This window comes from Rhagoletis pomonella, unplaced genomic scaffold, assembly GCF_013731165.1.
Source record: "Rhagoletis pomonella isolate Grant_MI unplaced genomic scaffold, Rhpom_1.0 Rhpom_scaffold_00009, whole genome shotgun sequence".
Taxonomy (NCBI): domain Eukaryota; kingdom Metazoa; phylum Arthropoda; class Insecta; order Diptera; family Tephritidae; genus Rhagoletis; species Rhagoletis pomonella.
The window spans coordinates 40,745,545-40,758,256 of NW_023458563.1; the positions used below are offsets into that span (position 1 = coordinate 40,745,545).

A 12,712-nucleotide genomic window follows, 5' to 3' on the forward strand; every position below is an offset into this window, starting at 1 on the left:
ACTTCGGCGCTTCTCCGTTGGTGCGCGGCTGCTGGGTGACTTCGGCGTTGTGCTGGTGGGCGAACTGGCGTCGCCGTCGGCTGACTCACGGTGTACTGCGGAGTGGCGGCACTCTACCCTTGAATAGACAAGCCTTGTTTAGTCGCCTATCAACAAGTCGTGCGCTATTCGTCTGTAGCTGTGCGTTCACGACCACAGCTCCGTGCTGACTGTCTCGTATGTTTCTGAGTCACTTCTGTTATAGCTGGTGTTCTTCGTGTTGCTGAGTTGTGTGGCTACATGTTGCGTTGATATGGTGACGGTGTCGCAAAGGAGTGTTGATACGGTCTCCCGTGTTGGTTAGCCGTTTCGATGATGTTGCTGTAGTCGTTATTGTTGCCGGTGTAGTCGTTATTGTTGGTGTAGGGGTTTGTGTTCGTGTGGGCTAAATTCCGCGGATATTTAGTCCTCACAGTATGTAACTCCTCTATCGATGTATGCAGATGTATTCAAAAGCAGTAATCTGTCAAAGTAAAATTTGTAGATGTTCATGAAAGGTATGAAGCCTTCGGCATAGCCGAAGACAGCGCTGCTCTTACTTGTTTTTCATTACATTCGGTTCTCGTTAGAAAAATTTGGCGCTTCATATTTTAGTGGAAATGCTAACCATCTATAAGCCATTTTTTCCAACAGTGGGTCAAAAAGGCCCATTCTGGTTCGAGTTGACGGGTTAAACTTTTGGAAAAAAAGTAGACAAACCTTGTTTTCAATATGTAATCCGCAAAAAATCGTAGGAACTCCGTAATTTAATATAACGGTTGATAAGATTATTGCAAAAATTTATTGAGAGCGACATAAATTACCCCAACAACTAAACTTTTAACATTTTTTTATTTCTTTAAATTTCAATAGCATAAACGGATCTGTAGAGAACATAGAGATCCGTGTGATTATGTATGTATATACCTCAGACCTTCTTCTGTTCGCCCATCAATCAGCGCCAGACACTCAACATTTTAATTCAAGTAGGAAGTAACAATATTTAAATTTAAAACTAATTCAATAAAGAAATAAATAGAATTATAATAACAGAATAATTGGCATCGCGAATGCCTAACGCTGACGAGTTGAAATGATAAGATTAGTAGCCTCATGGCTCTTTGAAATCTACCTTATGAGCAATAGCGCCGGCGTTTCCAAACGCGCCGGCGTCGCCGCCGCCGCCAAATATTTTTGAAGTTGACCACGCCGCCGCCGCAAAGCCTGTCGGCGTAAACCTCTAATGTGTACGTACATATATGTCGTGTAAAGAAATGCCTAATAGCCCAGTTATGCAGTCTTAGCGTTGCATGAGAGTTGTCACATAAGAATCTGTTAAATGGGCTTTGCACTTATCATGTAGAATTCTGTTTGGCTTTGATTTTTATGCAAAATGGTATAGCAGTGCATACTGGGCTATAACGCTTTGCTTCCACTTATGTACGCCCACTTATATTTTTCAGTCTTACAATAACCCACAAATTAAGACTCTTAAAAATAAAAGTCCCTGCCGAAGTGTCTTTGCCTAACGGAAATTTTAGCAGTTGATAAATAACCCACAACGGAAAACACAAAAAGATCGCACGGAGTGATATGCCACGGTGAGAAACATTCTTTGCTTGAGAGATGAGTGTTTGTATCAGTGGTAAACACCATACAAGACACTTGGTGACGGTTATTTTCGATCTCTGGTAATAGCTCATATTCAGACAGGTAGTAGGTACACACACACTAGCTTTGTTTCTTTACTTTTCTAGCAGATAATTATCAGGAAGAAGAAGAATGGGAAAAATTACAGAATTACGCTCACAGCGAGTGAAATATATAAATATGTAGTTAAGAAACGCAAACTAGCAGAAACTAGCAAGTGAACATCTGACCAATGCATTTGAAAACTGAAAAAATTTGGTGCAATTTCTTTATCGCCTTTTATGTTTCGAAATTATTCACAAATTCTTACGTTTTGCAACACCTTATCAATATTCAAAATAACTCGCTCATTTTTATAAAAAAAATACCAACCAGCGTTGCCGCGAGCTTGAAAAAAGTATCAAAAGCAAATACAGCTGTTAATTTTTAATCTTTAATTTGAAAAACAAATAATAAATAAAATTTCATTATTAAATCCATAGTTATAAAACAAAATGTATATTATTTGCATAACGAAAAACAAACTTATAGAACCCCTAAACCACACAATTCGTAACCCGAGACTTGCTCGAGTAAATATGTGTAAGAAATATAAATGTGCGTTGTATATTTTGCTAGCTACAGCTTTAAAATGCAAAAAAAGATTATTAAACAATTTTTAATTTTTTTCTACGCTCGTATCCATATTTTACAGCACGATCTGGTCACCAAAATATCAAAGCTAGACTAAAAATTGCGTAGTTGTCGCCAGACGCAACACAAATTATTGTACAATAACACAAGCATGAGCAAAATATCAAAATGATTTTGATTTTAGCGCAATAACTGTGCAATTCGGTACAAACAACCACACAAACGACCGAAGCAAGCCCGATATTGCGCAATGTTTTTGTGTGGTTTAGGGGCCCTATTCCCCTTATAAAATTTACCAAATTAAACTTATAAACAAATATAAAATCTTAAGACTTTAAATAACAAGGAACAAATTATTTGCCTTTAAACTAGTATTATTATTCATAGTTTTCAAAAATTAATTTCTGCCAGCCAAGGTATCAAAATGGGGCATTTGTGAACAAAAAGCAGAGACCCAAAATAATAATTATCTTAATATTTGAGATCAAAAACGTCGCCTTGTTTTAAGCGAAATTTTTTTTCGGCTTTGTGTAATAATTACACAGGTCCACAAAAAAAGCGATGAAAGGTTCCTTTGACCAAACCTAGTCTGTTATATGTTTTTGGGGTCGCTGAACACGAATCTGAAGTCCGTTTTGCTCCATCACGTCTGGATTTTTTCTAACCTCAAAAAACTTTTCCTTTTGGTTGTTGTTGTTTCCGACAGGGTGGGTGTATGATGTATTTTGAAACGAATTTCCGTCATCCGTATCGATGAAGATGGCACAACGCCGAAACCGGTTTGTCTCCAAACCAAATTTGAAAAGGGATGACGGAAATTCGTTCCAAAATACTCAAAAAACTTCTTGGATTTTACGTGACGTGCTACTTGAGACTCCGCAGGACCTGGGTTCGATACTTGGCCCGAGCAACATTTAAAATAGAAAACGTTTCTTCTAACAGAGGTCGCCCTCGAGAAACAATGGCGAACCTTCGAGTGGATTTCAAATACCACAAATTAGAGGTGAAGCTCGGCCAAACACTTGGCAAGAAGTGTAAGCGCCAAAATATTATTATTAATAAGAGCCAGTCGCAGCTAACAGAAATTTTATACTTCGGTAATTACTAAAAAACTAATATAAATAATACTAATTTGAAATTTTAACTGGCTTGCCGAACGAAATTTTGTTAGTAAAAAACTTTTTAATGAACTTTTCTAAATATTTTTGTGTGGAAATTTTTGAAATATAACATATAATTGGTAATCGAAATATCTTAACCGTGTCTTCTAGATTCTTACTGGAGAAGACTGGAATGTTGTAATGTATGATGGAATACTTGCCTATGGAGGAATAAAGACAATTGGAGCATTGGCCTGCATATATTTCATTATTTTATTCATTTGTGGCAACTATATACTTTTAAACGTTTTCTTGGCCATCGCCGTTGATAATCTTGCTGACGCAGATTCTTTAACAACAATAGAAAAAGAAGAAGAGATAGATGATGGAAAAAATAACAAGTCACATAGTCCGACTCCAACTATTGATGGTGCGGACGACGAGAATATGGATATTGAGGTTGATTTGGGAGGACATTGTATAGATATGGATAAGTTGTAAGTACGATTTTTTCTTGGCCTAAGGGCATTTCCTTTAAAACGAACTATTACAATGTATTGCATATTGCCGTTTATTTAAAATTTGGAACATCATTCTCCTTTTTAACATGTTTATTTACCGCAAAACTAAACAGAGATGACGAGACCTTTTCCGAAGAGGAAGATAACGAGATCTGCGATGAAGAACAAGATGGTAAGTGTTCGTAACGTTTATTTTATATTAATAAAATTAGATTACAACTAAGACCTAAGCTAATTATTAATTAAAAACATTTTTTATTTAAGTATGTAGGTAGATTACAGGGCAAATAAAAGATGGAATTATGGGAATATTTATGAAATGCCTGATAATCGAAATAACTTCATTATAACATTATAACATATGTATATCACATTCCTACATTAGCACATGTGTATTAATATATAACCACTTATGTTACATACAATACATACATACATATCTGAAAAGAAAGCTTTCCCAACTAACTTTCTTCAAATTAAAAGCTTTAAACCCTACCCATTCTCATACAATCCTCATTAACAATGTTTAGAATCCCGATCCGAAGTAACACCGCGAGCAACTGCACGACCCCGGCGACTTTCTGAAATCAGCATTAAGAAGACTAAAAAACCAATGCCACGTGGAAGTTCGTTTTTTATATTAAGTAACACGAACAGGTAACTTAAAAGATAAAATAAACTCTCTTGCCTTTGCATGCATTTTTACGAACTTATAATCGTACTAGCACGCACACAAACATGCAAATACTTAAAACCACTTTACTGCATATAACGAGTTACCCAAAGCGTAATATTTATTTTATCACTCAAAGAAGCATTTCGCTTGTTTGACACATTCATATAGCAAAATAGTCCTGACAGGTCAAATCTGGCAACTATCTTTCAACTCACCACAGACCAAGGCACATTGAACAGGTATTATTAGTACAGAAGCTGATTTGATTTTTTTCAAATTATTTGGTCTCGAAAATGTCAAATATTTTTACGTTCTTCTCACAAAAACTTTCAATTGTTAAAATCTATTTGTATATGAAACCTTTTTCCATACAAAATAAGCGATTGAATAGCAGCTTTTGGAACGTTAACTCAACTCTGCAGCACAACCGCTGATTTCTGGACCTTGCAAAGGATGGATCAATGCCTCGAGAAGCAAACAAACTTACTAAGAAAGAAAGTTGCAACAATTTTTATTTTTTCGAATTAAAATTTTTTATTTATCATTTCTTTATTTCACATGGCACGCTTTGATTTAGAAGAAAATAACCAGAACAGTTTTTGACACTTTCGATAACAGAAGCCACAACGAAATACACGCAAATGTTGTTTTTGCTCTAATGCTACTACCTGTTTGATGTGCCTTGCCACATATCTTCTTTCTTCTTCTTTTTCCGCCACTGATGTGAAGAGTTAGACGTCTTTTTAATTTGACCTTATTTGGAAAGTTGACCCCTACCCAACTTCTTTTTCCGCCACTGATGTGAACGAAGGGAATAGAGATTGAAAAATCAATACAAATCAGCACATATTTCGGGAAAATAAGGACATTTGCGTACTGAATTGGGAGTAGAACATTTTCAGTACAGCAAGTGAAAATTCAGTACTGTCCTTACCAAATCGGTACGTCTGGCAACCGTACCTTAAGGTCGTCCTCTTGGTTTAAATACTGGCATTGTTTTTATTCCGCATAAAATATTTTGTGTAAATGACGGTCCACGAGCATAATCATTTTCTTCCATTTCAGAAGATGACTCAATGATATTGGAGCGTTTTCTTTGTGGATTATCAACGTTGAACTGGCTATTGGAATTTCTTCGTCACTTGAAGCACTATCTTCTATAAATTGTGAAGTACCTGGAGTCGAATAATTCATTCCTTGAGGTGAATCCGATTGTTGGAATAGAGAGTGACTCGTATTTGGACCACTTTTTGGAGTGTCTTTATTATTATCATGTGTATCAAGCCTGCAATCGCTTTCTCCTTCCACATCAACAAGATTCTTGCCTGCATTATTTTTCACTAGTTCATTGAATTTACTTATTCCCAGTACTAAAACATCTTCATTGTCCTCCCAAGCTGTTTGCATATCTACTATGCTCTTCATACGTAGCAAATAGCGATCGCATTAGTTTGAGGGCAGCATATTTCTATACTTCTAAAGCTGCGTCAGTAGTTTTTTTTTTGAGAGATGCGAGATTCTGTAATACAAACTGGTTGTTCGGCGTAATTTACGGGTTGTAGAAATACTCGCTGGTGGCCGCTGTGGTGTAGTGTTAAGCAGTGGGCGCTTCCACTCCGCAGCGCCTGAGTTCAAGCCCTGGAGCAACATCGCAAAAAAATGTAGAAGAAAGTTTTTTTCTTAACGGCGCACAGTGGGAGAAATGGTTAATCTAGCGGCGCTTTCTTAATAGCTTCTTAAATACAATGAAAAAATGCATTACTTTATTCTAAAAATATGTGTTAATTATTTATTTATATGTTTTTATGTTTTATTAGAAAAAAAAAACTATTCAGAGTCGGAGCTCTCAGAATTACTGCCGTCAGGTAGATCATTTATATGTAAAAGAAGGTTTTTGACCTCATCATCTATTTCAATGTGATTTTTGGAGTACTTGGAGGTGCTTTTAGACTTAGATGTAATAATAGGATCTGAAGAAACTAAAAGAGTGTGTATTAAGTCTTCCATTGTATTCAACCTTGAGTTTTTTCGCGTATGGTTCCGTCTATAACTGCGAAAATCTTTATTTCTTGCCTCAAGTGCCTCTTCTGACATCATTCCTATTGGTAGCGAAACTTTTTCAATAATTTCTGCTCCGTGTATTAATATTTTATGTACAGATGGAGGCATATAAAACCAAGGATATTCGGAAACAAATAATTATGCTGTATTCCAAGCATATATGCGAAAAGCCTCTATGTTAACTGCATACCCACATGCCATAGTACGCAAAATTATACCAAACCTTTTTATAAGTTCTACTTTTACGCCAGTTACTGTAGAGGCTAAAATTGGATGCTGGAAAAATATTCTTGCAGTATTCCCAGTGTTTGTATTGCCTGATCCTTTCGTGGGAATGTTCACCAATATACCCATTTTTTCTTTTAGCTCAAGTTGAATCTTTCTTTTGGTTTGCTGAGCGATTTCTTTATGTTCTCCACGAATTTGCCAATTTTGTATGGGTATTCTATAGGCGATATGAATTATACACTCAAAGCACCGTATCCAAGCATGGAGTGTTGACAATCCGTACTCATACAAGTGCTCCTGTGGTTGTCTCAATTGAACATTATTTAGATTATTCATGAATTTTGGTGTTGCTCCACAAATTCCACAGGCCTGCGATGATGAGCCCGCTAAAGTGTTAAAAACTTTCCCATCAATCATTGTTAAATGGAATTCATGTACTACTTCGAAAAAACTCAACTTTGTCGGAACAATGCTTACAATTTGCCTTTTAATATTATCTATCTCAACCTTAACTAACTCCGCTGACTCTTTTTCAAAAATTATTTTAATGGGTCTGCAGAACCGAGTTGAAGAAGGCCTGTTATTTTGCCATAGAACAGCGTCTCCTTTTTTTAATTTGTAAAGGCACAATACATACAGCAAATAAATACTCATCAGTTATTTCACAATCAGAAGCACTAAAACGTTGACGGTAAGTGGAGTGACCACTGCTGCCGTCACAGCCCCATTTAAATATTGCTTTTATGCTGTCATTAATATTGGCTGCAGTCAAAACACCTTCAAAAGATTTGGAAAATCCTTGTACTATACGTGCAACAGTATGGTCTACAAGACTTTGCAGGGCAACTTCCGCTGAAAGTTCAGTTACGTGTATGCCACTGGGGTAACACTCTGTTTTAGCCTTAAGTAAAATATCGTAGCTTGGATAAATATTGCAGTTTCGTTCTTTGGCACCATATTGCATTATTTTGTACGACCTTTTTGAGTATCCGCCATCTATATAAAGAGATAAAGCTTCCTCAGGTGTATACGGAATTGGGGTTTTTTGTTCAGAGCTTACAGACTTAAGCATTTTCGAAGCAGTCGAACTTTCTTCAAACAATTTTGAAACAACCTGTGAAGCATTTCTTTTTCCAGCTTTGTAAAGACTTACGCTTGCCGCTACCATTAACTCTTGGTTAGGTGTTTCGTTAACAACTGATGCAATTTTTTTTTTTGAGTTTTCATTGTACACTCTGAAAAAGGTTTTTGTATACGGTGATGAACAGTTGGCTTAGAAAAAATTATATTTTCATCCCACCATTTCTTATTTCGCTCTTCGAACACTGACATAACCCTATGACATTCTTTCCACTTTTCTACAAGTTTGCTTATGAAATTTCTTAATTGTTTTTGAATTTTGCGAGTTTGCTCTTCACTATACTTTGAGCGATCAATGATGTTAGAAAATATATGATTTTCAACCATTAGAAATTTTTTTGTTGGTACTGGTTCACTGTGCCATATTAAAAAAAGCGTGCGTTTAGACTCTGCCATAGTATCTAAAAAAGGAAAAAAATCAGTAACTTGCAAATACTTGCAGCCAATTTTTGGACAAGACGTAGACCACAACATATTTTAACAAATTATACAAACATTGAATCGAATCCCATCGAATCCACCACACTTATTTTCTACGGAACATTGGATTACACATATAAAAACACTTTGATATAGGACAATTTCTTTTTCCATTTTAAAGATCTAAAACATATATTAACAGACCACAATGACTTTTTTTTTTATTTAACACATACCAAATAATAATAATTAAGTCACAAATCTTATTACAAAATTTTATATTTAAGTTTTTCAGTTCAACAAAAATTGCACTTAAAAATAGGTAAATAGTAATTATTGCACTTGCTAAAACATGTGTTAAATTCGAAAGCTCACAGATATGCGAATATTTGGAACAAAACAAAAACGAAAACAGAAAAGACCCCGTTAGGAAATAAATTTTCAATAAAACAAACAAAATTTGGAGAATTCTGAATTTAAAAATTTCGCTAAAGCGCCGCTAGATTGACCATTTCTCCCACTGTGCGGCGGTCGCCCCTCAGCAGGCAATGGTAAACCTCCGAGTGTATTTCTGCCATGAAAAATAGCTTCTCATAAAAATACAATCGCCGTTCGGAGTCGGCGTAAAACTGTAAGTTCCCCCCCTTTGTGTGACAACATCAAGGCGCACACCACAAATCATAGAAGAAGCTCGGCCAAACACTAACATATGCGTAAGCGCCAATCTATTATTATTATTATTATTATTATTATTATTATTAGAAATACTTTGTGTGTCTTGAAATAGTACCTTCTTCCATCGTTCACAACATCGTTCAAAGATATCCACGATCAACTCCTGGCGAACAGAAAATATGTATGTGACGACAAGGAAGTTCCATTGAGGCTCTCCAGGTACGACATTTGTCAATTCTGGCAACTATGTTGAATGCTCTTTTCTGTATTCCGAAAGATTAATTGAAAGGCCTGCTGTCTTCTGTCTGAGCAGATGTCAACCTCCCTTACCGCCATTGCGCCTAACAGAAGGCAATCGACTGCTTCCTTAATAGCAGCAACCTCCGCCTGTAACAAACTGGAAACTCAAATTTAAGGTTGGTGGAAAGCTCCTTGGGGAAAAAACGCCTCCATCGACCCTCTCTTCGAGCTTTGACCCATCCGTGTAAAAGTTTACCGGTGCCTCGCTCCAACCACAGCCCTCCATCCACTCGTACCTAGATGGGATACGCGTTGAGAAAGAGCTAGCTGGTGCCAGGCAAGGCACGCAGTGATCCATGTTACCCGGAAAGATATCGAGGCCCCCGAGAATACTACAGTGTCCGTGCCCCGAGTCTGCCAAGTAGTCAGTGCCCCTTAGTCTAACCGCCGCCCTTGCTCCGGCCGCTTTACCCGCCATATCTACAGGCGATATGTTAAGCATAACGTTAAGGGCCAGAGTGGGAGCGGTCCTAAGCTCCCCAGTGATCCCAATTAGGGCTGCTCATTGCACTCGCTCCAGCCTGCTAACTACCGTAGCCTTCTCCAGTGGGAGAAAGGCCCCATCTCTTACCTATTGCCCCTCTGCAGCTATATAAAGCCACAGATGTCTTTCCCGCTCTCTCCTCGATATTAGGCTTCCACGACAACTTTCTGTCAAGAATCAAGCCCAAGTACTTGACCCTGTCAGAAAGCGACAGGCGAAAGCCTCCGACAGAGAGAGGAGGGGCGTGGGGCACGTTATACCTCCTATTGAACAAAATGTACTCCGTTTTGCGGGGACTTACAACAAGTCCGCAGTTCGCAGATCATTTGATCACCAGGTTCAAGTAACCCTGGGTTAAGTCGTAGAGGGTTTCGATAAATTTTGCCTTTATTAAAAGTGCCACATCAGCCAAACGTATCAGTAAAAAAAAACTTTGACATGGTGGAACAGTAGCCTTCTCCAGTGTGTTCCACAAGACGGGGACGCCATAAGACATAATGGGATTGACTATGGTCTCATAGAACCAGGAAATAACTTGGGAGAAGGCCCAATCTCTTACCTATTGCCCCTCTGCAGCTATAGAAAGCCACAGATGTCTTCGTCGCTCTCTCTTTGATATTAGGCCCCACGACAACTTTTTGTCAAGAATCTAGCTCAAGTACTTGAATCTGCCAGAAAGCGACAGGCGAAAGCCCCCGACAGAGAGAGGAGTGGTATGAGGCCCCTTATACCTCCTATTGAACAAAACGAGCTCCGTTTTACTAGGACTTACAACAAGTGCGCAGTTCGCAGAACATCTGGTCACCAGGTTCATGTAATCTTGAGTTAAGTCGTAGAGGGTATCCTGAAATTTCCCCCTCACTAAAAGTGCCACATAATCTAAACGTAGCAGTAAAAAACACTTTAACATGGTGGAACAGTTCAGTTTATAGCAAGTATTTTTGATTTAAATATTTGAAAATATTTTTATTTTTAAAATAATAAAATAAAAAAATAAGAAACCTAAATTAACAAAAGAAAAACATTATGAAAACCTTTTTCACAAGCCCAAGGCCGATAATTTAATAAAACTCAAATTTTCGTTCTAATATTAATTTTAATTGTTCGACTTCAAATTGACCTCAGAAACTCCTGATTGTGCCCGGTCGAAAAAAATAAAACAAAAACATTAAATTAAAGAAGAAAAAATATAAATATATATATTAAATATAAAGAAAAAAACTTCCACCGCCCGTGGATTCGAACCTCAGATCTCTCGACCGGCACGCCAGTGCTTTGCTCACTCAGCCATTGCGACTGTTGGAGTAGAGCTAGCAAACTGATATTCATACTTATTCACCTCCATTAGGAACATGCTGAAAAAAGCTCTCTCACTCACCACTCGTGGTAAAGAGCTATTTTGACTGAAATCACTTGTATATCAATTAGCTCGCGTCAGTGGCGTAGGCAGGATTTCGCGAAAGGGGCAGAAAAACTTCAGCGATAGCTTAAAGGTGGGGTTGAGGGTCCTCAATGGCTAGAGGCGTCGCACAGTGGTCCAATCTGCTCTATTAGGGGAATTTAATTATTATACTAAGAACTAAGATAGATATCGGGATGCAATTTTGCACAAATTATGTCGGTATGACTAACAACTTCTGCTCATAAAATGGGCAAGATCGAATGGCGACCACGCCTACCAACCATATAATTAAAAAATCGTAAAATTTTTCGTCAATTTCTGGTACATTTTTTAAGCACTTGCGCTCGGTTATAGATACCTGCATACCTAAAACTTTTTTAACTATTTGGGATGAATTAAAAATATAAAGTTCGTTATGTATATACTGTATTGACGCCGAATACGAATCAGCCCCTAATATATGTATAAAATAAAGAAATTGCTAAAAGGTCAGATCAAGCTTGACAACTTTTAGGGCCGTTTCCTCATCTAACCTTTAGATTACCGGCCACTTTATCGTCTCGATATACGAGTTTTCGTTTTCTCATCAGCGCATTAATTTCTCGAATTGATAAATTGCTGTTCACCCGATGCAACCTCTAAAAATGTGTACCCAACTTTAAATGTTGGTTCGGTTTTGTTTCATGAGTCAGATATATTAGATATTCCAACCAAGGTTGCTCTTGCTCTATATTTGCTTATGTTGCATTGTGAACCTTTGAAATTATATGACGAATGGTAGTGAAGTTTCACTCTACGGAATAACAAATTTATTTTTACCGGTAAGATAAGAAAACTAAAACACTTTAAAGTGAGGAACAATTTATCTGCACTGTTAGTAAAGGCAATTTTACTGCTTACATTAGAAAATGGCCCTCAGTAAGTAAACGATACTGATGCTTTGATACATTTGTGTCGAATACACCGGCACACAAAAAAAAATTACTGTGATGTGCATTTGACCGGACCTCTACCTATTGTTATGTATTTCGATCCGCACAATTCGAATTTAAAGTCCGTTTGGCCTATATACCTCCTAGATTTCGATAAAACTTCAAAAAAAAAAAACCGTAAAAATAGTAAAAATCGGCAATACAAAACGGGGTTTTGAAGTTTTCTCGAAATCTAGGAGGTATATTGGCCAAACTGAATTCAAATTCGGATTCTGCGGGTCGAAATACATAACCATAGGTATGTCCGGTCAAATGCACATCACACTAATTTTTTTTGTGTGCCGGTGTTATTAGTGCGAGAGCTTCTTCAGGCGAAATACCTTTAGGACACTTCTTTGCCAATATGAACTTCTTAATAGCAGTACCTCTTTCTGGAGAAGCACTTAAAAGCTCATTAAGTAGCGTAGCTCAT

At 37.3% G+C, this 12,712-nt stretch overlaps 1 protein-coding gene across 2 annotated transcripts in view; it reads left to right on the forward strand.

Moving 5' to 3' along the window:
* The window catches only part of LOC118745787 (muscle calcium channel subunit alpha-1), a gene marked incomplete at its 3' end in the record, with an annotated part of 467,188 nt that overhangs the window by 240,248 nt on the left and 214,228 nt on the right, over positions 1–12,712 (forward strand). For both annotated transcript variants that reach the window (XM_036479462.1, XM_036479461.1), the window contains 3 exon segments: positions 3,573–3,898; positions 4,036–4,094; positions 4,453–4,579. In XM_036479462.1, coding sequence (XP_036335355.1) covers positions 3,573–3,898; positions 4,036–4,094; positions 4,453–4,579 — 512 coding nt within the window.